Source organism: Nematolebias whitei, chromosome 22, assembly GCF_014905685.2.
Source record: "Nematolebias whitei isolate Nwh7 chromosome 22, NemWhi1, whole genome shotgun sequence".
Lineage (NCBI taxonomy): Eukaryota > Metazoa > Chordata > Actinopteri > Cyprinodontiformes > Rivulidae > Nematolebias > Nematolebias whitei.
Window position 1 is genome coordinate 11,213,930 of NC_056519.1, and position 25,387 is coordinate 11,239,316.

The 25,387-nt window shown below is 39.6% G+C and overlaps 2 protein-coding genes and 1 long non-coding RNA gene across 3 annotated transcripts in view; 2 read left to right on the forward strand and 1 right to left on the reverse strand.

Moving 5' to 3' along the window:
• The window catches only part of LOC119427986 (lysine-specific demethylase RSBN1L), a 26,348-nt gene extending 12,637 nt beyond the window's left edge, over nucleotides 1-13,711 (forward strand). Inside the window, exons 5-9 of the mRNA XM_037695628.1 lie at nucleotides 4,574-4,711; nucleotides 5,412-5,554; nucleotides 10,609-10,779; nucleotides 10,918-11,026; nucleotides 11,770-13,711. Coding sequence (XP_037551556.1) covers nucleotides 4,574-4,711; nucleotides 5,412-5,554; nucleotides 10,609-10,779; nucleotides 10,918-11,026; nucleotides 11,770-13,524 — 2,316 coding nt within the window. The 3' untranslated portion in view covers nucleotides 13,525-13,711. The remainder of the gene's footprint in view (nucleotides 1-4,573; nucleotides 4,712-5,411; nucleotides 5,555-10,608; nucleotides 10,780-10,917; nucleotides 11,027-11,769) is intronic.
• Nucleotides 13,712-18,172: 4,461 nt separating this feature from the next.
• On the reverse strand, nucleotides 18,173-19,057 carry LOC119428067 (transmembrane protein 60-like). Its single transcript, XM_037695711.1, has 2 exons — nucleotides 18,962-19,057; nucleotides 18,173-18,754 (listed from the first exon to the last, which is right to left on the reverse strand). Exons 1-2 carry the CDS (start codon nucleotides 19,043-19,045, stop codon nucleotides 18,437-18,439), a joined length of 402 nt encoding a protein of 133 aa, XP_037551639.1. The 5' UTR covers nucleotides 19,046-19,057; the 3' UTR covers nucleotides 18,173-18,436.
• A 719-nt stretch (nucleotides 19,058-19,776) lies between these two features.
• LOC119428119 overlaps nucleotides 19,777-25,387 on the forward strand; it is a 35,177-nt gene continuing 29,566 nt past the window's right edge. The window contains exon 1 of the long non-coding RNA XR_005187693.1: nucleotides 19,777-20,015. This is a non-coding gene — a long non-coding RNA (uncharacterized LOC119428119). The remainder of the gene's footprint in view (nucleotides 20,016-25,387) is intronic.

A 25,387-nucleotide genomic window follows, 5' to 3' on the forward strand; every position in this document is an offset into this window, starting at 1 on the left:
CCGATCTTAGACACATATATATATATATATATATATATAATATGCTTTTTCTGATCAGCAAATCAGGATAAAATTTTTAACAGCTTATGGTGCCATCTATGCACATTTAAAAACTCAACTTTTCATTAATGTGTCCAGATGGTAGGTTTTATGTTTGACAAGTCATGTCCTGAGTAAAATCCAATTTATTTTAAAACGCACAGTCAACCCTGTGATTTTTGTCCTGATGCATGCTCAGTAAATCGAGGTAGATAAATCTACAGGTCCTCTGGACGTGTTTTTCTAGGAAACCTTGCAGAAGAATCCATCCAGAGGAAATGACTTAACCTTGTTAGACAAGATTTTTGCTTCTGTTTTGGATCTGCAGAGCCTTTTGTAGAAAGCAGCGCTAACGTCCTGCAGCATGGTGTTGTACAGATAACCTTCCAGCCCTGCGAGAAACTGCTGGAGTCAGAAGCGAACACGAGCTTTCATGTGACACTTTTTGTTTATGATAGTCATATTTTATGCTTTGTGTTGTGTGGTTCAACAGAGATGAATCCAGTTTCTTTGGAAACTCCAGTGTTCCGTTGAAAGAGAACACACGATAATGTCCTTTTTTTTATTTTTAACGCTGCGCCACAAACTTAACCCAAAACAGTTGAGTTTTGTCTCTAAAGCATGTGTAAAGACTGTTCTTGGTGTGTAAAATGACATTACACAGACTAAATAAAATCAACTCTCAACGTGGGAAGAAAACTATAAGGTGCAGTTTTATTTTAAGCATTTACAGTCAAAAAAAGATTGAAACCACTGAAAGTCCACGTTCTTATTCAACATTAAGGCTTCTCTCTTTTCCACTTGCTTTATAGGTGACAAAGGTTTCATAACTTTGCGTCAAGGATTTCTAGGTTATTTTAACATGAACTCTCTTTGTAGCACACAGAGTATGAAACAAAGGTGGGTCCAGTTGTGTGTGAGGCAGAAGCTTTGTTGTGACGCAGGCACAATAGTGGACTAATGGACAGTAATCTAGAGTCTGGCTGGACAGAGAGCCTGGAAAGAGGATGACACACAGAGGTTGTTGAAAGGTCGGGTAGATTAGTGAAATGATGGTGCGACATAAACTCTGCAGGGATAAGTTGATTTGGGCGTGGGGGGGTTGTTACAGAATATTAACGAGAGAGAGCTTATCTGAGCAAACATTTCATGAGCAAACGTAGACGTGGAAGTCTGTCGCATCTACCGTTCCCTTCTGTTTTCCTTTACTTAAGATCCGTGTGAACCACTGATTGTAAAACGTGTTTGTATTTTTTTTGTAGTCCGGGTAGTGTTTCATAATGCCCCTCTTTGCAAACACAGGGGTTATTCAGCTGTTAAATTATGCACATGTAAACACACAGAGAAATGTACGCTTGTCAGCCCGGCTAATTAAAATCACACACCCAGATGGATGTATACTCACAAATACGCACGCGCTCAGTGGCTGTGACACACTGGAAGTCAACAGTTAACTTGTAAACGTGATGATGAATCCAACCGTGTGCTCAATTTCAAGATGTCCTAATGTGTTCAGTGAATGTCCTCAGCTCTTAGTGCACGTCGTCATCAGTGTTAGGGCACAGATGCCATGAACTGAAATGAGAAAACGACAACAAATAGCCATGTGGCTCGACCAGCCTTTGCCTGATAAACGGACTGAGTCAGATCTATTTAGTTTGCTGTAAGTTTAATACACGGGCTCTGCGACTCCAAGCACCGTAATTTCTGGATTATTGAGCGCACCCACTAAATAAATAAATAATTTAATTTTGTACATATATAGGCCGCGCTTGTCTATAAGCCGCAGGTGTCTACATTGTAACAGGAGATATGTATGCAAATTTTTTAAAACTTTTAATTAATTATGTACTGGTAACATACACAAATACATACAGTAAAAGTTTTTTCTGAACAGTGCCTGTAACGAGGCTGGTTAAAAATAAGTAGCCTACCAGGAAACGCCTAGCTTATGTGCAGCAGTTCTATTTCCTTCTTGGAGAGCCAGATTGATCGCCCTTTAACTTGAAAGCTGCATCATCATCTGAAGAGGGTGCGTTCATCAAGTACAAAATAACTGAGCTGAAGAATTTAGTGAGTGCGTTTCATTTACGGCAATTCGAAGTTTCATTAGTCCACTGTGACCTATTTGGTCATTTCATTGATCAACTTTTATTATTTACCTTTATTTATACAGGTAGTCTCATTGAAACATAGGACCCACCCCTCAAGAGAGACGTGTATTGGGCAGATATGTGAGCGCCCGAGTGTGACGAAGCTAAATGTTTTGGTAGCAGGAAGTTCGTTAGCCCGTCAAAAAAATAAAATTCATAAATTAGCTGCAGCATTATATAAACCGCGGGGTTCAAAGTGTGTGAAAAGAATAGCGGCTTATAGTCCAGTAATTACGGTAATTGATCAGTTTGGAAATCCATCACTTTGTTCTAGTTTATGGTTTCTATCATTATTTCTTTCCCTTATCTTTCTTTTTCCATTTTCCTTTAATATTGTTTCTTTCTTTCCATCCAATCATAATTTCTCCCTCTGCCTCCTTTATCTTCATGATTACCTTTTATTGCTCATCCCTGTTCTCGTTTAACCTCCGAATTAAACATCGTCATCTTCCATATTTCCATTAACACGTTTCCATCTTGCCTTACAAACGCCCTCTTGTTTTATCCCGTCTCCACTGGCTGCATTTTATTTCCTTCACATTTTGTCCCTTGAAGTCGCCTCAATTTTTCTTTTCCACTTCCATCCATCTAGCTTTCCCTCGTTCTTTCTCTCCCGTGTATCCCGACTCTTCTCCCTCTGCTCCGTCTCTCTGCCTTCATCTCTGCCTCGTTGTCGAGCGGTGACTCACCAGGAGCGTTCAGCCAAGGATTTGGCTAACTTAAACACACACAGATGCCCAGAGAGACGGACGCGTACACACACACCCCGATCAGCCAAGAGTAGAGCGTGCAGGCCACATGCTGCACGTACTGCATACACATGCACGCACAGAGGCGCCGTTGAGGGCCAAGAGTGTGGGAGACGAGTAGACGCACTGTCACACATGCACAATGCTCTGTCAGCCAAGTGAAAAGCAGCAAACAGTCTGAGTCACATGAGTGAAGCAGAAACATCAAGTGAATAATACGCCAACACTCGCAGTGTCGATTTTAGACGCCCTGTAATGATTTACAGCTTCCATGTGCATTTGTTTTCTCCCAGTTTAGATTTTCTAGTTTTGAGTTTCTCCCCTCAGTCTCACTGGAATAAACCATTCACATTTGTGTTTTTTAACACTCAGCTAGCAGCTTAGTTTTGTACTTGCCGTTAAATAGACAAATTAAAATGTTCATTGTCATTTTGTGTCATTTGTTTTTCCCCTCAAGGACGACAGCATTGCCTTTTTGTCACTGTATCAGTATTTGACACAAAATTATTTTCGTTTGGACCCCTTTTGAAGTCCTGCTGGTTTCCAGTTTGCTGTAGGAAAGTCATTTAAAATGTTGTGTAATGACTTTAATGCCTCTGCGTTTGTTCGCTTCTCATCGGGGACTATCTTAAACCTGTGCAAGCTCTCTGAAAACCCTTGAGGATTGTTTGTGCAGGTTTTGCTTCTGTTTTGAATTCGTTTGCACTTTCTGCTTTCTTCTGCTTCACCGATCGTATTTTCTACTGTAAACGTCGCACCGCCCTATAAGTCGCATCAGTCCAAATATGCCTAATAAAGTGGGAAAATCCATAAATACGTCGCTTCGTCGTAAACGTCGCATCTATTATGCGTCACCGCTGACAACCCGGAAATGTGGGCCGGTGTTGTGCCAAAAATCGAGTCTCGAGAGCGTGCACGAGAGGACTTTAACAAGAATTTAACTAGATTGACACTTAAAAACAATTATTAGTTTGCTCGAAATTATAGTGAAGGTGTGTCTCAGTCTAACGTTTGCTTAATAAATGCACTTTGACGATCAAATCAGCTGCATTTTCAAAAGCCGATACACGGAAACATGAATGCGCAGAGGGTGACTCTGCATTTCTTCAAAATTTAACAAGATAACCACCTAAAAAATTACTTGTTAGTTGGACTTTATAGTAAATATGTGTCTCAGTTGAACTTTTACTTAATAAATGCACTTCAATGGTCAAATTAGCTGAATTTCACCGGGGTGGCGCAGTGAAATGAAGCTGATTTGATGCTTGCTCCAGGCAGACGACTGTGACATATTAAGGCAAGCTGATTGTGTCATTAATAGCCACGTTTACCTACATGATACAATGGCATGCCATACTGCTCGACTGCCATCTAGCGACTGAAAATGGTCAGAATTATTTCGGTCAGAATGAATGAAAAAGGTCATATCTCAGCCAAAAATTGTTTTATAAATATGGAAAAAAAATCCATAAATACGTCGCTTCAGAGCATAAGTCGCAGGGCATGCAAATTATGGAAGAAAAAAAAAAAGGGGACTTGTAGTCTGAAAAATATGGTTATAATAAAACACATTGCATTCTTTGTCAAGAACTGAACTGGTTTATTAAATTTTTGCACTTTCTTCCTCGTCAGGTCAAGAGAACTTACAGTCATGGCACGTACAGAGCCGGGGCAATGAGACAAGTCAGCCTGGTTGGAGCCATTGACGAGGAGGTCGGGGATTATTTCCCAGAATTCCTCGGCTTGCTGGAGGAGTCCCCCTTCCTCAAGGTGAGTTTGCGCAGGATGATTGACAAAAATCCAAAACAGCAGCTCAGCTGATAAATGGGTAGTGTAAAGGAAATTGACATTATTCAGATAAGCACAAAATAATAATTTTCATGTTATAATCAGTTTTTTGTTAAATAGATATTGACCTGTAGTGTCATGTGCTTGATGTGTAAATCACGTGAAGTTGTATTACCTCATTTTTAAACTGTGCATGAATTTTCCTGTGATTTTACACTCTTAAAGACTTTTCGACATATACCTCATTAACACACTTCGTATTCTCAGTGGCGCCTGCAAAGAAAGTGTTGTGATGGCTGATTTGATGAAGCTACTTGCTCTCCTCCTTTGCAGCAGTTTAACTCCAGATTAGTGTTTGTTGCTGTCCCTCAAATGCCGGATTGTTGTGCGTGTTCTCTTGCTTGTTGTTTTGTGTCGACGCTTCAAAATCTCCTTCCTGCATGCAGAGCGAAAAGCAGCATTGTTGAATATAAAACCAGAAACATCCTCTTGACACTTTCTGTGGATCAGTGGCTTCTGATTCTTTAGCATTTGCAGGATGACACTTGTGCTTTTTAGTAAAGAACAGAAGCAACTAGACGTAAATAAAATACCTGATGGATTATTGAGCAGGTTAAAAAAAAAAAAAGCCAGGATAATTCTGTTTTAATCTGCTTACCTTCCTCATTCTGTCTGACTCCAGCGGACTCTTCCATGGGGGACTCTCTCCAGTCTCAGAGACATGAATCCCACCGAGAGCGACGATGGTCCAATCATGTGGGTCAGACCAGGAGAGCAGATGATACCTGTAGCTGATATACCGAAGTCTCCTTTTAAAAGGAAGCGGTGAGTCTCAGAGTAACCTAGAAATAAATGCAATGTTTTGTTTGTTTTCTGTTTGCACTACAAGTCTCGGGGTATGTGTAAGCTTATTGCACGAGCCTCTTTACTCTCAGCTCTGTTTCCAAGGACTTACTGCTCATGCTTCATTACACTTTGGAGCTTTTTAAAATATGGACTGGCTGAAGTAAAGTCTCAGTCTAATACAATATATTGCAGCTTGTTCCACAGATGCAGATGTATTCCCTGGCAGCCACAGACTGTGTTGGGAATAGTTTCTTGTAGTCAGTCAGACTGAAGGATCACCTCCATTCGTTATGATTCTTGTGAACGATGCGAGCCTAATTCTGTGTCGGTGAAACACTCCTAATTAGGCTTCAGGTGGTGCGGTTTGAAAATAGTTACCTCACTGTGCTGCTAGCTGAGTGATTCTAACACAGCTAACTTGACTGCTTGTGCAGTGTCGTCTGGTTCCACGCAGAGAAAGCAGTTTATTTCTTCAGCAAACATAAAGTTGCCTTGGCTCCGTCGCCACTCATTTTTCACACCAGCTTTCTTTTTCCTGTTCCTCTTCTACTTTGTAGCCCCTTTGGTGTTTACATGTGTCGTCTTTGTTGTGTCACATGGTGGTGCAGCAGAAAGGTGGTAGAGAAGTAGAAGGACTGGGAAAGATGGAAGTAATGAATAACTGAATTCTGTCTGTGCCGACTGGTTTAACGAACTTTCTCTGGCCTCCATGAGGTGTGCAGCTTGAAGCTTTGTTGTTGTTCATCAGCGCCAGACGAGGAGCTTCCTCCTCTTGTAGTGCCATTGTTGCTGTACGTCAGCAGGGTGTCAAACGCACAGCAGAATGTTTTGTTGTTGTTGTTGTTGTGAGGGAGACGATGACTGAGGATGTGTGTGAGTTTGTGTGTGACGTTAGCGATGCGTGGCTCACTGCTCAGATGAGATCATGGTTACTGCCGTACAAACATGGGGCAGTACACACCACACACATTCTCACCTCGTTTATTTCTCTATTTTGTTTACTACGAAACATAAGCTGTTTTTTTTTTTCTCATACGGGCTGGTTTAGAACTGTCACCTTTTATTAGATTTTAATTTCTCAAGGAGAAAAATTCACATTTTCTAAATCTTCTGTATCGTGACAATTCATATAATTTTTGAATTAAATCTTTTGATGTTGACATTTAGGTGGTTGAATTAGCTAATAAAGTATTTTGTTGTTTATTCTCTTTGGAAGTTAAATGTACACTAAACGTTATATTTCTTGTCGTTTGTACCTCATTAAAGTAGTTTTTGAAGCAAATGTAGCCTCGGGCCACTAAGGCTTGTCAGGTTTGTTTATATGGTGATAAATTACTATCAAGGATGTTGAAATCTTATTTCTTTCAAGTCTTACAACTAATAAACTATAAATCCTCTCTAAAATATTTCAGACCGTGACTTTTGCAGCCTGTTAATGTTGATTTTTTGACCCCTCTTCTTTATTTTTTTGCTCTACCTACATCTGCGCCCTTTCTGTTTTTATCCTCCTGCTTCTCTTCGTTTCTTCTCCAGCTCCATCCTCTCAGCATCTCTTACCTCCTTTAATTTGATTCATTTGCACAGTTGTTAACGCAGTTGTTTTTGGAACTCTGAAAGTGCATTAGGAAGAAAATACTTGTGTATTAAAAGTGCCACAGTATCGAGTATCAAGGGAAAAACACAAAGCGTGTGTTGGAAAGCCGTACAGAAAAAGAAAATGTGTGTGATGTTATTTGCAGTGAGTGCTTGGCTGCTGTTTTGACTCGTTGTGAATAAAAGAAGGCAGCTTGTTATCGGGCGACATTTTGTGCTTTTTTTGTTTGTTTGTTGCTAGTTTCAGTTGAAAGGTCAAAGAGTTTGTGCATGTTTGACAGCAGTGAGACTCTCAGCCTGAGAACTCAATGTGATTATAGTGCTCGTGCAATGAAAATAAACCAGATTATTTCAGCTTTAGGGGCTGCTTTTCTTCCAGAAAGTCGCAATAATTGCACGGTAACGGCTGCAGCGGTCAGGACTGAGGGGGGCGAAGGCGTGATGGTTGACAGATACAAACCATATGTCGCTCATTAAAATTCTGCTGGTGAATGAAAGAAACAAAACTGTAATATAACTGTAGAAAATATAGAAATTAATATAGGTTTCACTTTTTTTTTTCCTTCATGAATGGGAACTTTAGCTTAAACACATCTTTACAGCCAGCAGGTGTGCTGAGTGTTTACTTGTAGTTAATCCTATAAAGTGGATGATGAAACGTCACACGGATTACAAAGGCATTATTTATTTTTGTACATACATTTCCAGTATACAAAAAAAAATCTCATAAAGATATAGTTCTGGCTTTTAGGAAAATGGTGGTGGTGTGGCTTTAAAATGTATACATCCCCTTTTCTTCCTGTTTTGCTCTATTACCTGTTTTACTGCCTTATCTTGAATCATCCCACCTCCCTCCATCTCTCTCCCCCTCATCACCTCCTTACTGCTTCCTCCTCACGTTCTCCTGCTCCCCACTGACTTTATCTGGCAATAAATACGCAGGAATCTGTTCCAACACCAGCAGAACAACAAGACTTCACCCACAGAGGAAGTTTAGAGCTCTATAGTGAATGTGAGCCTTCGTGTCGGTATTTTTAATTTGTTTAGCGTGCACGTTCTGCTTCTCAGCTTTCCTGGGTTTACATTTATTACTGTCAACCTGCAGAACCTCTGAGCTCCGTGTGTGTTTCTACTATATTCCTCCATCTCTCTCTTTTTTTTTTTTTTCCTCCTCTCCACCAGCCCATGCATCTCCATCTTTTATCTCTGAATGAGTGAGCACACATTTCAGCTTTCAGTGCACTGGTTCTGTCCGTGATTCTGCTTTGGAAGAAATCTCCCAGATTCTGTGCATGTGTGTGTTCACGCTGCCGTTTGAACCCGACTGCAGCTCCGGTGTGAGTCACTGATCCGGCAGCGAGCTGACTGCGGTACTTCTTTTGTTCGGCACTACGGCTCGTTTTTATGCTGTTACTCCTCAGCTTGTCAGCCAGTACACCACATGAAGCCGAGTTTGAACAGGCGGCGCTTCTTTGCTGTTCGTTTTCTAAAGGAATATTTTAAATGGAGATTTTTTTTATTTTTTTTTTAAAACAAGGTTTATAGGAGGTTGTTATGAATTTCTAACTTTTCATTCTAAATTTGCAAGAATTAACTTTCAACACAACAATAAAAATACTTAAGTTAAAAGGTTACTCTTCATCAGCCTTTAAACTATCAATTCTTTATTTTTAAGAAATATGAAGCGGGGAAAAATGTGTCCAACATTTATTGTAACATTTTCAGCTTGCAGATTTAGTACCACTGTTCAAAACGTGTTTATTAGTTGAATTTGCCGACAGTTTATATTTATTTCCATCATAAAACCTTCCTGTGGGTTCTTCATATGGAGCCTTTTATTAAAGTGACTAAAGTGCAAACGAACAGAAAACGTTTCATAAACTTTTCTTTGGACGTTAAGCTGGAGAAGTTTGGAAAAATACAAATTGAAACTTTTTATAGGAATTGTGGGAGTTTATAGGAATCGATTTAAAACAAACTATCATATCCAAACAAAAATAGAAACCTTTTATTAACTGGTCTGACACAAAGTTTATGAAAATTAATTTATTATCAAATAACATAATGATTGTATGATAATGTGTCACATCCACAAAACCTTTAGAAAGCTGTGGATTTGGGGCATTTTTATATATTTTTTGTGAACCTTTTTGTTAAATTCTTACACAACTCCGAAGTAAACTATTTACATGTTCATCGATCATTATTTTGTTTTTTTCTGTCATTTTGTCTACGTAAATCAAAACTTATTTCAGTAAATTTCTTTTCACAACAAATCTATTTAATATTCTGAACTGAACCTTTTACTTGTTACTATTCCCACGTGTCCCGACACGTTCAGGTCTCGCTGCAGTTTGTTTTAGGCTGTGGCATCACTCATTGTTAGCACAGCAAGGACATCTGATTTATTTTAGTCCAGGTTATGCTAAAATATAGTTTACGAAACTTTAGTAAAATCCCTGTTAGGAGCCAACATCTAATATTTCAAATTCCAGGTTTACTCCCATAAATTCTCATTAATTTCCATGGCAAGTTTGCAACTTTAAACTCCCAGAATTTTGCAATTCTTTTCAGAAATCAACAAAAACTAAATGAAAAAAGCAGTTATCACAAAATCATAAAACCTCTGCAGCCGAGCACTTTTTAATACCGAGTTGTTTAAAATGTTAACTATCCAGCTCGACTATTTATAAAATGTTTTTTATGTTATGAAGGTTTTGTTGCTCAATAGTCAGTGAGTGGATCTGTCAACCTGGATTTATAGATCATTATAGATTTTGGTAACAACTGTTAAAATAATTGGTGCCTAATTTTAGAGTAACACTTTCTAATGGCTAATTTGAATAATCATCTCTGTCTCTGAATGAGGCTAATGGGTTTTAAACTCTCCAATGTGGAGAAAACGTTGTTTCCTCCTAACTTCGATTACTTAATGACAATACTTCTCTTTGCAAATGGGAACAAGGCGTCCATTAATGTTAGAAAAGCCAGACAGTTTATAAAATAAATGCTACAAAATGTGCACAAGTAAAATAGAAATTCAATAATAAAATTTAACTTGCTTTTGGGTCCACCCTGCTTTAGGTAGTAAAAATTGTATCAAAAACCATTTTATTAAAATTTGTGTTTTAAGATCGTTTTCCAGACGCAAGACGATTAAACATGGAAATGGTATGACGTTAGAAACTCTGAACATGTTTTACACCTTCTGACTTTTTATTGCTCTTATCATTAATCACAATAAGTATGAAGACTAATCAATAACGGTGCTACTTACAGCCCTGCAGAAACACTAATGAATATTCTAGTCATGTTTCCTTGGTAAAAACATGAAATGAGATCACCCCAAACTCCTTGTAGCTATTTTAGTAACGCGCTTCTTTATTTTAACAGCAGGGAACAAAACATGAACTGTGTGGACACTTGTGTTTGTTTCGCAGCTCCACTAATGAAGTGAAGAACCTGCTACAATCTCTGCCCAGAGCCAGCGAGCCCAGAGAGGTGCTGTTCGAGGACCGGACTCGAGCTCATGCTGATCACATCGGGCAGGGTTTCGAGCGTCAGACCACAGCAGCCGTGGGGGTGCTGAAGGCTGTCTGCTCCGTGGAAAGGTAAGAAACATTCACTCACAGGCAGACCTTTGGTTTGGTGCACAACTGTCTGCTTAGACGCGCATCCAGTACATAAATATGATGAACTATATGTAATCACTCTCTGTTGTTCCTCACTCCTCCCTGCCTTGTTTTCAGCCCGGAGCCGCCTCGTGTAACCAAAGATGTTGTGTGTTTCCATGCTGCCGACTTCCCTTATGTAGTTCAGAGACTTCAGTTGGACTTGCACGAACCCCCTCTGTCTCAGGTATTACATTACTCACGCCACGCACGCACACACACAGATCATAACTATACTCCATCTCCAATTAGATGCAGAATTACCTCCACAGGGTTTCAGTCATCTCCTCCCAGTGTCAAATCAATGTGAAACACCGCCACCTGGTGGAGAAAATGTACCATTGTTCAAAAATAAACTAAGCGGCTAATTTAGAAACTGTTTTAGATTACTTTGACAATTCCTTTTTTTTTACTTAAAAGCCTGCTCTTTCTTCAGTGTTTTACGTTTTATTTATGCAGAATGTATACTGACAGTTTCTATAACAAGTATTATTTATAGTAACAAATAATAATGCCTATGGTCAGTGTTAGTAATATTAAAAGTTAGTCAGGGCCAATGAAGGACTAAATAAAATGGCTTGCAATAAAATAATCTGTATATGTGATATTTTACTGTAAGTATTTTTTTGTATTTTTGGTGTTGAGTCTTTGTTAAATTTGAAGGTTTAAGTAATAACATCTACGCCACATATGGTTCATCTCATTTAAATAAAAAGCTTTTATTTTAAAGTGTATCTGGCCTCAGATCTTTTTTTTTTAGCTGGTTTTGTTTGTTAATTGATGTTTTATTGTTGGAATTAACCAATTGTTTTTCAATTTTCAAATAATTTAGGACACTTAAAGTGTTATGAAGGGCTGTCCTCTTTTGCTGATAGTTAAAATAAATGTTACGCGTCTTGTACTTGAACATCTTGTTGTTGTTTTTCTTAGTGTGTGCAGTGGGTGGACGATGCTAAACTGAACCAGTTGCGGCGAGAGGGCATCCGATACGCTCGTATTCGCCTGTGCCACGATGACATCTACTTCATCCCCCGAAACGTCGTCCACCAGTTCAAGACGGTGTCTGCCGTCTGCAGCCTGGCGTGGCACGTACGCCTCCAGCGTTACCACCGAGAAGAAGAGGAGCAGCTGGAAGAGGAAGAGCAGGCTGAGCTGAAGGAAAGGGAGACGGAAGCAGTGGTTCTGGAAAACGAGGAGGATGAAGAGAAAAGGAGAGAAGAGGATGAGAGAAGAGTGAAGGATGAGATCAAGGAGGAAGATGAGAAGGTGGCAGAAAACAGGACGTTGCCCACTGTTAAAAAGGAGGAATCTGAGCCACCGTTGTGTGAACCTGCCCCCTCTGTGAACTCTGATCACAAAGAGGAGACGAAGGACGACACAAAAAAAGGAAAACCTCAAGATTCTCCTGCAAAAGTGAAAGCTGAACCTCCAACTTCTCTCTGCCTTAATAAACTGGTGTCACCTCCTCCTCCTCTTCACAAGGACGCAAAACCCAAAGTCTCACCTAAACCTCATCGCCATCATCATCACCACCATCATCATCATAATCATCAGTCAGATAGCAGGACAGCGTCTTTCTTTTCGCCTTCCAAATTGTCCCGCTCTCCACCTTGTTCAAAGTCTTCCACCTCTGCAGGGTCTGCGGTCACGTCACGCTCTTCCTCACCAGCTGCTCACGTGTCTTCTCCACGCGCATCTCTCTCACTGTCGGCCTCCTCTTTGTCTCTGACGAGTCCCAGGCCTGCAGTCTCGTCCTCTAGTCGTCTGTCTCCCGCTTGTCGGTCCGAACACCCGAAGGACCCCGTCCATCTGAAGCCAGACGTCTTTTCAGACGCACGGGCTCCGGTGCAGTCAGACGTTCAGACGTCACAAACACACGGCGCCCAAACGGACACACGGACACACTCGGAGACGGATGCATGGGGCCGAGCGCCGGCGGACACACGGACAGTACCAGACGTGTGGACTCACAGCTCCAGCTCTGACTCCAGGACTTGTGTGGATCTGCAGATGCACCCTCTGCAGGACGCCACCAGACAAGGACTCTACATGCAGCAATACGCACCGCAGCACCTCCCCCCTCCTCACCTCCCTCAGATGCTTCCTCCTCCCTTCCCTCCCCTCATGTCGCATTCCCACCTCCCCCACAGGTCTCCAGTCCTCCCCACTAATCCCCTCCCCAGTCCCTCCTTCCCCCCTGAGCCTCAAACTCTGAACTCTTACCTCGGTCAGAGTGTGCCGCCACATTCAGTCCACCTGAGCCACCTGCACCAACCCAACATCACCACACAGGCTCAGACCTACTACCCACCTCCCCTTCTCCCCCCCTCCTCTCAACCAAACTCTCCCTCCCAGCCTCTCCTCTCTCATCTCTCTTACCAGCACCAGTTTGCCAAATCCTTCTTCCCCCCTCAGCACCCCGGCTTCACCTCTCACCCGTTCCTCCCTCCGCAGTCTTTCCTCTCGCAGCCGCCACCCGGTTCTTACCCGCTCCAGCCACAGTACCAAACCTCTGCGCCGGTGCAGGCTCCGCTTCCCCCGTCACCATCTTTTCCTCATCCTCCGCCTCCTCCTTCTTCCCCACCACCTCCTCCCCCTCTACCACCTCCTCCCTACCCTCAACCCTCCCCTCCTATGTTCCCCCTTCCCCCAAGGCATGAAGAGCAGCAGAAGCAGATTTTATAGTAGTCTGTACATAGCGATGCTAATTTTAAACAACTGTAAATGAGCAAGGTTTTATTTTGGTTGTAAGACGGTGTACAAGGCACGTTCGGTGTGTCCGTGCAGACACGGTATAAAAGCAGAGTTCATATATTCCAGACCACTGGACTGAACTGGCTTGGATTGTACTGAGGCTTTGACTGTGCACAAACGAGACCAAATTCAATTTTATTTACAGGAAATTGTTTGGCCTGTAGTCTGTGCACCAGTTTTAGCTCAAGAATGTTCAGGCTAACGGTTTGATGAAGTCCCTGCTCTGCCAAACCGCTGTTTTAAAAAATATATATATTTTTTTAGTTCTTTAGGTGTAATCCTTTAAAATTTCAGAATGTTTTCTTTCTTTTTTTTTTGTGAGTCACCAAATATAGGAAGAAAACGAGAATATTACGGCATATTTGTTATTTATTTAACAAAAAAACGTGTTTTTTTTGCTAAACTTGCAGCTAATTGTTTTTATTTTTAAACGGTATGTTCTCTGTGCCCACAGTTGATTAGTATTATTTAAAACTTATCCGTTGATGTCATAGTGCAACATTTCCTCTATTGTACGTTATCAATACACCTTGATCAATACAGGTAATAGCAGGACTTTTCCCTCACGTTGTATTCAGAGCAATAATCTGCTGAACATAAAACCCCCATGCTGTATCTGTCCTTAAGCTGACGATGGAAACATTAACGAACGGTGCAATTAATAGATGCCTACAAGGCTTTTCTAATCATTTCAACTAACACGATGGTTGTATCGCTGTTTTTCAGTGCTACTAATAAAAAAAGACCCCACATGAGTTACAAATCACTACAGCAGGCTCCCCCTGTGGTAAGTCAGGCCCTTTAATGAGTCGCAGGTTGTCTTGCACCTGTTGTCACAGAGCTCCAGGTGTGATGGGGTTTTTTTTTGTGCGTGTGTGTCTGTGAAACTAAAATCTGTTTTTGGAGCTAAAATATTTTAAACTGAGCGAGGCCGTTAAAGGCCAGCCGCCGGAGTCTCAGGAAAACAGTCAGGTCAGGTTACAAAATCTCATTTCAATTGTTTTTTTTGTTTTTTTTTTAAAGAACCGTTTTCAGTTCCCTATTGTAATTATTAAACTTCAAGTATGTAGCTACACAAATCATTTGCCTTTTTAGATTTCACATCATCCAAGATATAAGCAGCTGAATTCAGAGCGCAATACGCAGACACGTTTCGTCCAGGCTTCCTAATCGTGACCGGTTGCAGCACTTTTTAATCGCTATGTCCACGTCTGAGCACATACAAATGACTTTATGAAAGAAATAATGACTCGCAGGGCATTTTCACGTTCTTCCAAGACTATAATTTAGAAATTATTTTGGCCTCTGTGGTCTAAAACACTTTGAAAACAGACTGAGAGCTTATGTCCAAAGCACTATTTATGTTTTTACCTCAAGTCCTGTTTTAAGATAGTATTCAGCGTTATGTATATTAAAATGTTTATTTATCAACCGGGGACTGAAATGACCTCTTGTGGCTAAAAAAAAAATATGGAAGGTTTGTTGTAAGTATGACAAGTGTGTGATTCTCCAAGTATCTGTTCAGGTTCTGTCAGTGCATGTCTCACAGCCGAGGACCTGTTTGTCATCAGTGTCTTAATTTTACGATCAACATCGGAGCTAATGTAGCCCACAACATTTCCCCAGTGCCTGTCCTTAACTATGAGCTACAACCCCAAGTCCAAAGAAGTTGGGACGTCGCGTAAAATGTAAATAAAAGCAGTTATTTGTAAATCTCATAAACCAATGTTTTATTCACAGTGGAACATATCAGTTTAATGTAAACAACGTCCCGGCTTATTGGAGATTGGAGTTGTACTCAGTGCTCCAGAGACGCACAGCGCAGTGTTTTGTTTGTAAAATGAGAGTAAAGTCTTAAATTGGTTTCTAAATTTGTTCAAAGGCCTGCAGATAAGAACAGATGACTTTAAGAAGTGAAATCCAGAAAACAGGGTTGTGTTTTTATTAATTGGTCCCACAAAAAGCATGAAAAACCTTTAATAAGCAAAAGATAATGCCTTAGCTATTTTTCTGCCTCAAACGACTTCGTTTCAGAGACGGAACTCTTCACCTGTGGTTCTGAGGAGATCGAGGTGATGAGTAGGGACTTGATCCCGCTGTAAGGCGCTCTGCAGCTCTTTTTGTACACGTCTTTGTTTTAGATGAGACACGACGGGAACTCATTTTATTTTATTTTTTATGTTTACAAATGTGACAAAGCTATTGTTGAAAACGGATGTCCTCAGGAGCGCGAGCTTATCTGTTGTTTATTTTATTTTATTCTGTTTTACTTGTTATTAACTGTCAGCACTGTAGTGTACATAAGAAGTTTTGTAAAAAGAAAATATCTTGTAGTGTGGTTTCTACTTTAAATATGAGCCTAACTAATAAAAGGTTCGCTGTATGAAAGTACGCATTGCTCCACTTCCTTTTCTTGAAGCGTGGACAGTTACATTAAAATACAATTACGGTAATTAAAAGAATGGATTGATCTCATAAAACATGTTAAAATGGTACTGTACACGTAGATGCTTGTTCTCTTTCTGGCTTCTTGGCAGCAGTTACATGAGCTCTTTGAACGGCTCCGATTCGAGCAGACGCCCAACAATGCTGCGGCTACATCATTCAGAACTGGTGTGTGTCGCGTCACATTCTCTTCAAAAGCACTTCTTTCTTTTCTTGGAGTCGCCTCGCAGGGCCTGAGGAGTTCAGCTGACCTTCACAGCATCGGAGTGGCAGCAGAGCAGGCAAGCTGGAACAAAGTGTTTTGTGTTTGGAAGGTAATGACTTCGAAAGACCACGTCGACCTCATATGATTTATTTAGAAACTGTTCTCGTCAGTATTTAAGACATGTGATTGTAATGCTTTATATTTTCAAAATGAGCAAATGATTGCGCTTGATGAACATTAACCTCATAGGACCTGGCATCCACATATGCAAGAGTTCAGATCTTAGGAGGTTAAAGCAACAGTAAAATGATGACCTTATCTAATTTAACGATCACCCAATGGACACATTTCAACAAAACTTATTGAAAAGAATCATTGGATGTGCATCTATAACTGATAAACATTTGGAGATGTCCATTGCATTTCCTGCAAAAATGCTTATTGCTGAAGAATCTGAAAAACAAAAATAGCTAAAAACATGCTGAAATGGAAGAACAAGTCTAAGTTGGCAGAAGAAAGCAGAAAGAACACATATTTGCAGAGTTTGGTTTAAATGAGGCGAAATGAGCACAAACAGTAAATTAGCTTAAAAAAGCTGAAATTAGCAAGAAATAGCTGAAACAGCAGGAAGAAGCTGAAATTACCAGAAGTGGAGAGAGCACAATTGTGCCCAATTAGACTGAAAGAAGCAGAAATGAGTACAGAAAAAATAGAAATTATCTGTAAAAAGCTGAATAGTAGCTAAAAAGAAGCTTAAATTACCATTTGAAAGTGGAGAGAGCACAGTTGTGCCCACTTAGATTATTTCCATTTTTTGTGGTCATTTCTGCTTCTTTAAGTCTGACAAAAACAGAAATGACAAAAAAAAAAAAAAAAAATCAGCTGAATAGTAGCTAAAGCAGAAAAGCCTAAATCCAATTAATGAACATTAGTTGACAAAAATGGCCACAACTCTGTTAATTTTATAAATATTAAAGTAAATGGTGGTAGCTGAGTCGTGTACTTTGAGCAAAACAAGATCATACTTAATGGTATTTTTAAGGTGTGACCAAATTGTCTACAACAGTCACAAGATGAGACGGGTGATGTGCATTCCTTCGCTTTGATTTACATTTGTGGAGTAAAATTGTTGAATTTTAATGTAGCGTTTATAAATTGAGTGCAAGCTTGTAACTTTTACCAACACTTCATTTTGCAAAATATTTTTTCAAAATTGACGAACAAGTACAAGATCAGACTTAGCCATTTTCATCGTTTCTTTAGCGCAGCTTTTAATTTTTTTCCGGTTGCTAAAGTTATGAATTATTTAGTAAATGTGTAATTCTGGCTCAAACCGGTTCATGTGCATGTCAGCATGTCAGAGCTGAAGTGTTCTTAAAAGGGCGGAGGCAAAAACTCGGCTTCAGACTCTTTGGGGAACCCTCAGGGCATTTCACCCCTCATCCCAACACATTTTTTTTTAGCATAGATTTGGAAATTCTTGAATGAGATTTTAAAAATTTTATTTGGACAACTCTTCAGTGCACAGCGTAAATTAAATCGGCCATTATTTATTACAGCATGTGCACTTGGGTCAAAACTTTTCAATAAAGTGCAGAATAATGGAGAAAACAAATGTGTTTGAACTCACTGATGACATGTGCAGGGAAGAAAAGATTGTCCACCAAAAAGAAAAATTATAAATTATTCACTTTATTTAATCCTTACATCTAAAACGGTCATTTCAAGTTAAACAGTTTAAATAAAAATTGCCAAAACAATGCTCAACAGCTCAGGAATGTAAGAAGGTGAAAAACAAACAAAAAAATCATTTTTAACAAACAAATGGCGCTTATTTGTGGTACCTTCATCAAGAAAAGTTATAGTCCATTATATTTAATAAATACTGAAAACAATACTGATCATTATGAATTCAAAACAACACATTACAATATTTTTTTGTCCAGTATTGGCTTTACAGTAGTCTTCTTTATATAGCTGCTTCTTCAGATTAATTTTGGTGCTTTTTTTTTGTAATAAATGACTCAAAAACTTGTTTTTTACACATTCAGTTGACCTTTAGCTTGTCTGAAGCTCAGCTCAGGTATGAACAGCTACCATTCTTATACTTAAAGTATGACGATAAAGGCAAACCACAAGCATTTCCAACACATCTTCTTTCTTAATTTTTATTAATTTAATCTCAAGTAGCTGTTAAACCTCTCTCCTTTCAGGAAATATATTCAATCCCAGTTCTACCAGAGCTCCCAGCAGCATGGTCCACAGTGGTATGCAAACAAATGTCAGCTTGACGTCAGCCAGTTTTTCCAGCTTTGCGCATAGCGTCAGGCAGAAGCCCAGTTTGAGCAGCATGGCCATCAGGTACCAGGTACGCAAACACAAGTCTGGTGAACCATTGCGTGGGTCGTACCCAGGCTTGCAGCGGCCAGCCATTTTGATGGCAAGCATGAGGATGAGGATGCCGTCAAAGACCCAGACTGGTAGGAAGATGAGGAACCAGTTCCACTGCACCTGATTGGAGAAAGACTAAAAATTAATATCCAAGGCTTTCATTCTTGACTCCTTTTGATTATCATGAGTTAGTTTAATGTTGCTTATTAAAAACAATTGGAATTATGTTAAAAGGATTGATCATTGCTGAACAAAAACCTTGCAGATGAAAAATATTATATAAATACTTTGACAACAGGACAAAAATAACAAATAATCTTAGTATACCTTCCCATCCAGCTTGAGCACCAGCATGATGAGGAATACCAGGGTAAAGGCCCAGGTCAACAAAACCCTCTGAGCTAGAGACATTTCACTGACTGGAGACACCACATCAGAGATGTAAACAGAAGCTGGACAGACATGATGGACACAGACACTAATGACTGCTGAGTTTCCACATGTTTCGTTTTTAGTCAGCACTATTAAAATTTGTACTAGAAACCATAGTTTACATGGTAAATATCGTATTTCTCACAAAATAAAGCACATTTTAGTTCAACCAAACCTAAATTACTGCTTTTCATTCATTGTTAGCTAATCTGTCAGCTAGCTAGCTAGCAAATGGTAGCATTTCGCCAATCAATATTTTTTACTTACTTCAGCGTTTTCCCAACTCACTGGCCAGCTTCATCTTCTTACGTGACACAAATAAATAATTGCATACTGTTTCAGTCCATAAATCCCATTAGGATTATTAATAATAGACGCTATGTAAATAAACTACAGGCTCCTCTGTTGGTCCGTTATCTTTGCACCGGAGTCAGTCCTTCCTCGAAGATGATTGGTTACTGTCCTGCAACGTCATCACGGTTTGGGTTTACGTCCACCAATCAGGTGTCTAACCGTAAAGATTCGGCAAAAGGCATTTTTTATTCTTCTTGTAGTGAGCGTTAACGTCCACTAGAGGGAGTACTGCTCTATCGCTTTGGTGGCTCATGGAACTTAGCGATGTAAAGAAAATACTTATTTTTTTTCTTTCCCTTTTTCCTCTGGCTTCGAAACAAAACGTTAGTGTTAACCCACTCTGCGTCTTTGTATACTTTTGTTTTAAGTGGCGACGTTTAATTTGCTGAAAACGTTATGTCGTGTTTGCACGAGGTTTTACGGTAAAGGACTCGAGTAGTATTTTTTTTTCACACAGAAAGGAAAGAGGCTTCAAACGCCACCAGACGCTCAGCAGCATCTCACCCCAGACAATGGGCAAAGCTAACTGCACTGTAACTTAAAATAGTGCGGTTCGTTATTGTGGAAAAACGCGGAGTTGCTGTTACAGAAGGAGGTAGGTTAATATTTATTAAAGACCTGGAGCTTTTTGAGGCTGCCGCCGGGGGCTTAGCTAACATGTAGCATGCTAGCAGCAGGAGACGATTGAACCGTTGAAACTGCTTGAAAACACTAGTTGCGTTCCGCTAGCTTTAAAACAAGAGCTGTATTTTAATGAAAATGAGCTGCGAGGGTTAAATCTTCATGTTGAAGTAAAAAAAAAAAATAACGATAATAATTCAGGACCTCCATTTTCCTCCTGCACTAAACTCGCACTGCTTAAATTTGTAAAGCCTGCTTGTTATTAAATTTAATTGCACTTTTAAACTGCTTCTTTTACATAATTAAATGGAGTTATAACCGTAAAACATAATTGCTGGATAAAAAAATAGGCATTAAAACTAAATATATTTAATTAGAGCTAATTTTGTGTCTCAAGCTCTTTATTGTCAGGTTTGGTTTGACTATTTGTCACATTACTGAAGTTGAAGTTGTCCCCAAAAAAAAGCATTTATTGATATAGTTTTGATGAATCACTTCCACTTCCTTTATCTGATGGCTCCTAAAGTTTCAACCAAATAGTGTGAATGCTGAGAGAAAAAACTTGCTGAAGAAGCTGTAAAAGCTAGTTCAGTGTAACATAAGAGAAGCTAAACTGAGCAAAAGTGTACAATAGCAAAAGAAGATAAAGTAGAGCCATAATGCTGACTTTTTAATTTAAAAGATCGCAAATGTATTTCAATGGTTAAAGTATATTTAAAAAAAAGTTTAATATATTGAAACGTCCAAAAGTTATAAAAACCAAAAGTCATAGCGGCCATTTCCCATATGAGCTGAACATTTGAATGAGTGTCCTGATGCATGCACATTAATCCAGGTAAACAAATGCAACAAGGTTAAGTCAGGTCCTCTGGACCGATTTTGTTATTTTTTTTTAAACGTTTCTTCTTTTATCCAGAAGACTTCTTCAGTCTGAAGCGCAGCAACAAACTCAGTCTTATAAACAGCACCTTCTCATAGTGGATCAACCAGTTTGCTGGTGACATCCAGGACTTGCTGTTCACATGTAAAAGGACCATCAGCCTAACAATTTGTCCGCTTGCTACTCTGAGGACTGGATGATGCAATAACAGCATTGTAAGAGGGGGACAGTTGAACACAGTGACCCCCCCACCCCTGTTCAATGATGGACAGGTTCTCTTTACACAGATGGCTTCCTTTACTCCTCTTTCAAACCAATGTTCCTCTCCATCAAGGATGTGAACATCTTCATCCCTGAAAGAGTGACCGCTGACCCGCAGAACCAGTCTGTGCCATTATGTATTTTGGGGTTTCAAAGTCACGGGGGGGGGGGGCACTAAACATGATGTCCCCATGGCTATCAAACCCCAAAATACATAAATTATATCAAAGACTGGTCCATCCCAAAGATCCAGTCTCCAGTCCAATCCAGTCTCCCGACACAAACAGAGTAATATTGTGTATGCTGTTCAGTGTTAGGAAGGCTGCGACCAGTTATACATTGGGGAAACTAAACAGCCACTGGCCAAAAGGCTGGCCCAGCACAGAAGAGCAACACGATCTGGCCAGGACTCTGTGGTTTATACTCATCTGCAGGCCAGCGGTCACTCGTTCAGGGATGAAGATGTGACCACTCCTTCATCCTTGATAGAAAGGAATTCTGGTTTGAGAGAACCCTACTGAGAATCAAAAGGTTTAGCCTCAGCAGTGAGTTAGGTTCACTGTTTGGTGATCTCATCCTCCAACATGTTTACCATTAAAACAGTTTGTCTAACACAGTTTTTACTGCAGATCAGGTTTCATTGAACTTGTAAATCTAGCTCCAAAACGAGCAGAAACGATTGTATTGCATGTACATTTAGTTTAGACATGTACGGCAGTATTGTGTAATAGGAGCTTGAAGGTAATTCACAGTTTCTAAAAATACAGCTTTAGTGGTGCCACTAAAAATAAACGTGAAACAGCAGCGCTTTTTACTTAGATCTACAGTCACTATGGTTGTTTTATTTGCAGATGACATTACCAATTTGAAATCACAGATTTGGTAATTTATTTGCACAGGGTTCAATAAAAAATAGTTCAGCTGGACTGCAAGACAGAGTCCAGTTATTGAAACGCAACACTGTATTGTTGTATCGCCAGCAGCTATTGTAGTTCAGCAAACAGCGGTTCCAAAATGGTTTATTACTGGTACTTGTCGAGAAAGCAGTGATGAGTACTGGTGTTGCTTTGTTTATTTCTTGCACAACTGTGAGCTTAAACTCAGCCTTTTATGTGCAGGTTTGATGTTCCCAACTCCTAACGCTCACCCTCACAAACACACGGTGGGTGAGGCAGCAGTAAGCCTTTAAAGACAGATTTGTCAGTGTAGCTGTGCAGCAAGTCTACGGTGTCTATGAACAGATGCTTGGTGTGGTGTGGGGGTTTGCATTTTAGTGAACAGCCTGAATGACCTTGAGTGTTTGAGCACGCAGCATTTCCGCTGTATATCCACGCTGCTGTCTCTCCACGCTGCTGTCTCTTCTTTTCGTGTTCATGTTTCTTTCAGCCTCCTGTTTTAATTTTTGTTTTTGTGATGCTATTTCTGCGTCGTTCAGCTTGTATCTGCCTGCAAAGCTGGTTGCGTCATCAGCCGCAGTATAGTTGCATCACAGAGCAGACTGCCGTTTTCTTTTATGTTCCCGCAGTCGCACGGTGGCCTGCAGAGGAGCGATATTTATTTTATGAGTAGATAATCCAAGTTCTAAGATGTGTCGTTGGCTCATCTGTGCTGTATTTAAACTGGGTGGGTTTGTGTGTTGTGTTTAGACGGGGTGTGGAAGCCAAACAAATCTGAAAATTCAGGTTTCGTTTGCGCGAGTACATTGCATGTACGGCCACGCTCAGGTGAGATTTCCATCAGGTTCAACCTGAATCAGGCCAGTCATTTGTTTCTAATTGGATTAAAAAGTTTAAGATACATGCTGTTAAAAAAAAAAAAAAAGGTTTGTAGGCTCAGTCATCCAGGTAAATAACAAAATGGTTAAATCATAAAGATATTGGTCCAGCTGAAACGATTTAACCGTTTTTTCTTATTCATTCTGTAGCTGAAAGAAACATCTTGTATTTAGTTGTTTTGCATTTAGGTCAAAGTGGATCCACCTGTTGATAACAACCCATTAAAACAATTCACCTGAAAGCTTTCAGACTGGTTTTATAGACGTGTTAAGACTTTACTCGGATGAAATAAACTCACTTTTTAAATGGATCAAAATCAGAGAGTGGCTTAAAACTGAGAAAAACAAAAACACTTGCATTACGTTAGATATAAACCTTTAAAATCATAAAGATAACTTGTGCTGTAAACAACCTCAGTGCAAAAAAATTCCTGAACACAAAAACGCAGACGTTCGTGTACATCCACATAAATTATTTAATAAGACACTTCAAAAACAGTTCATCGGGTTTCTGCTCAGTCTTCAGTTGTAGCTTTGCACTTTTATTTGTGTGCATGTTAAATCAAGGGCATTTAAATAAAAATGTAAGGCTTAGACAAATACTGGATCAATGTTCACGTTTCTGTCGGACTGAAAAGTTCAGATGTAAGTCGACATACCAGAAATAGTCGAGCAATACAAATGGTTCTCCTGTTTACCCCCCAGGGCTTCAAAAAGATGTTTCTGTGTCTCAAAATAGAATTTTATCAAAATATTCTCATTTTTTATGACATCGTTTAGGCTTATATGATACTTTGTCAAATTGAGCTACTCATTTATTATTTTGTTGTAAAGTATAAATTCCAACCATATGAAATGTGTAAAGAACTTCTTGTTTATTTTGCATGTACCAGTTCTAAAGATTTAACCAGTTGTGATAGTTCAGAATGATACTTGCCTTTAGAAGTTTATACCAGCCGCCTTATCTGACATGAAATAGCCAATAATCCAACTTTAATTATTTAAAACTATTTCGCTTTGTCATTTTGACATTGGTCACTTTTGCAAAAATGTTCTGGTGGATTTATTTTGACAGGTGTCAAAAAGCATGGATGTTAATGTGCAGGCGTGATATTAAACTAGTTAATCAAGTGAATCTCTTTGTCCTCACTCCCAGTTTTCTAATAACAATTCATGCTGGTGTGCACAGAGCAGCGCTTGTATTAACAATGGATGGAAGCAGCTGAAACTACTGATAAACTGAGCTAGCTGTCATAAATTATGAAACCGTTATTTCACTTCCAGTTTTAGAGCATTTTCTATTAGTTGCCTAAGAAAGAAAACGTTCACACGAACTTTTGTGTAAAATAACAGCCTTTTATTGTAATAAATACAGAAACGTTCATAAAAATGTGCTTTTAAGACCGTTGCATTTCTGTTTAGTTCATCTCAAATATGCAAGTGATATTTATGATTTTGATCGTGAGCTTATATTGGCAATAAAGCTGTAAAAAAAAAAAAAAGTAAAGAAATAAAAGCATCAAACTAAATTAGTTAAGTCCTGGAAGATGTTTTAATCTAGGGATGCACGATATTGGAATTTTGGCCGATATGTTAAAACATATTCGGCTCATAACTGATGCCGATATTTTATATACGTTCCTTTGTCAGAACATATTCCTCTTATTTAGGCTTATTTGCTACAAAAATTGTGCAACAGCTGTTTGAGCTGGTGACGTATATTCAGTAACAGCCATATTCATAGTACTTTAACTTATAATAAATGTAAAGTGTTGTTCCGGGTTCCTAGCTGCAGTGTGAGATCCTCTACACTCCTGTGCATGAAGGACAGTCTTTTTAAGTTCCAAGTTTTTGTCTGTCCATTGTGCCGTAAGACTAATCATGCTAACGTGGCTAACACTATGTCCAAATGTCTGTGGTAAATCTCACCCAACATGTCGTGCTTCCTGCTTCTAGCTTCCCAATGACGTCGGAAATGACGACGTGTAACTCGGGTTACAAATTACAACTCTTCGGATTCCAACGTTACGTTGAAAAAATATCTCTGACTGGGAACGATGTAGCGAGGCTCAACGTACTCCATAAATCTTCGGAATCCGACATCCTCACCAACGAAAAATTAAACTTTCACATCGCCGACGTTTTGAATTTTTCTCTCCACTGTGAGATCGAGTAGGTGTACGTGACGTCATCGCGTTGTGCTGCCACTGCAGGCAAAAACAGCGCCTTTTATATAGGCAAGTTATTTTAATGGAATGGCCGATGGCCGATGTCCGATATCGAACTTTAACACTAATATTGGCCAATACCATGCCGATAACATTGTGCATCCCTAGTTTAATCATCATGCAAAACATTTGAAAATGATCCATGAAATTCATATAGGGGTTTATTTTGGTTATTTCTGAATACTTTCACAAGGCACTGTATG

Coding starts and splice junctions, on each gene's coding strand:
- LOC119428067 (XM_037695711.1), bottom strand. CDS start 19,045: ATGTCTCTAGCTCAGAGGGTTTTGTTGACCTGGGCCTTTACCCTGGTA. Junction 18,755..18,961: donor TGCTCAAGCTGGATGGGAAG/GTATACTAAGAT, acceptor TTCTCCAATCAG/GTGCAGTGGAACTGGTTCCT.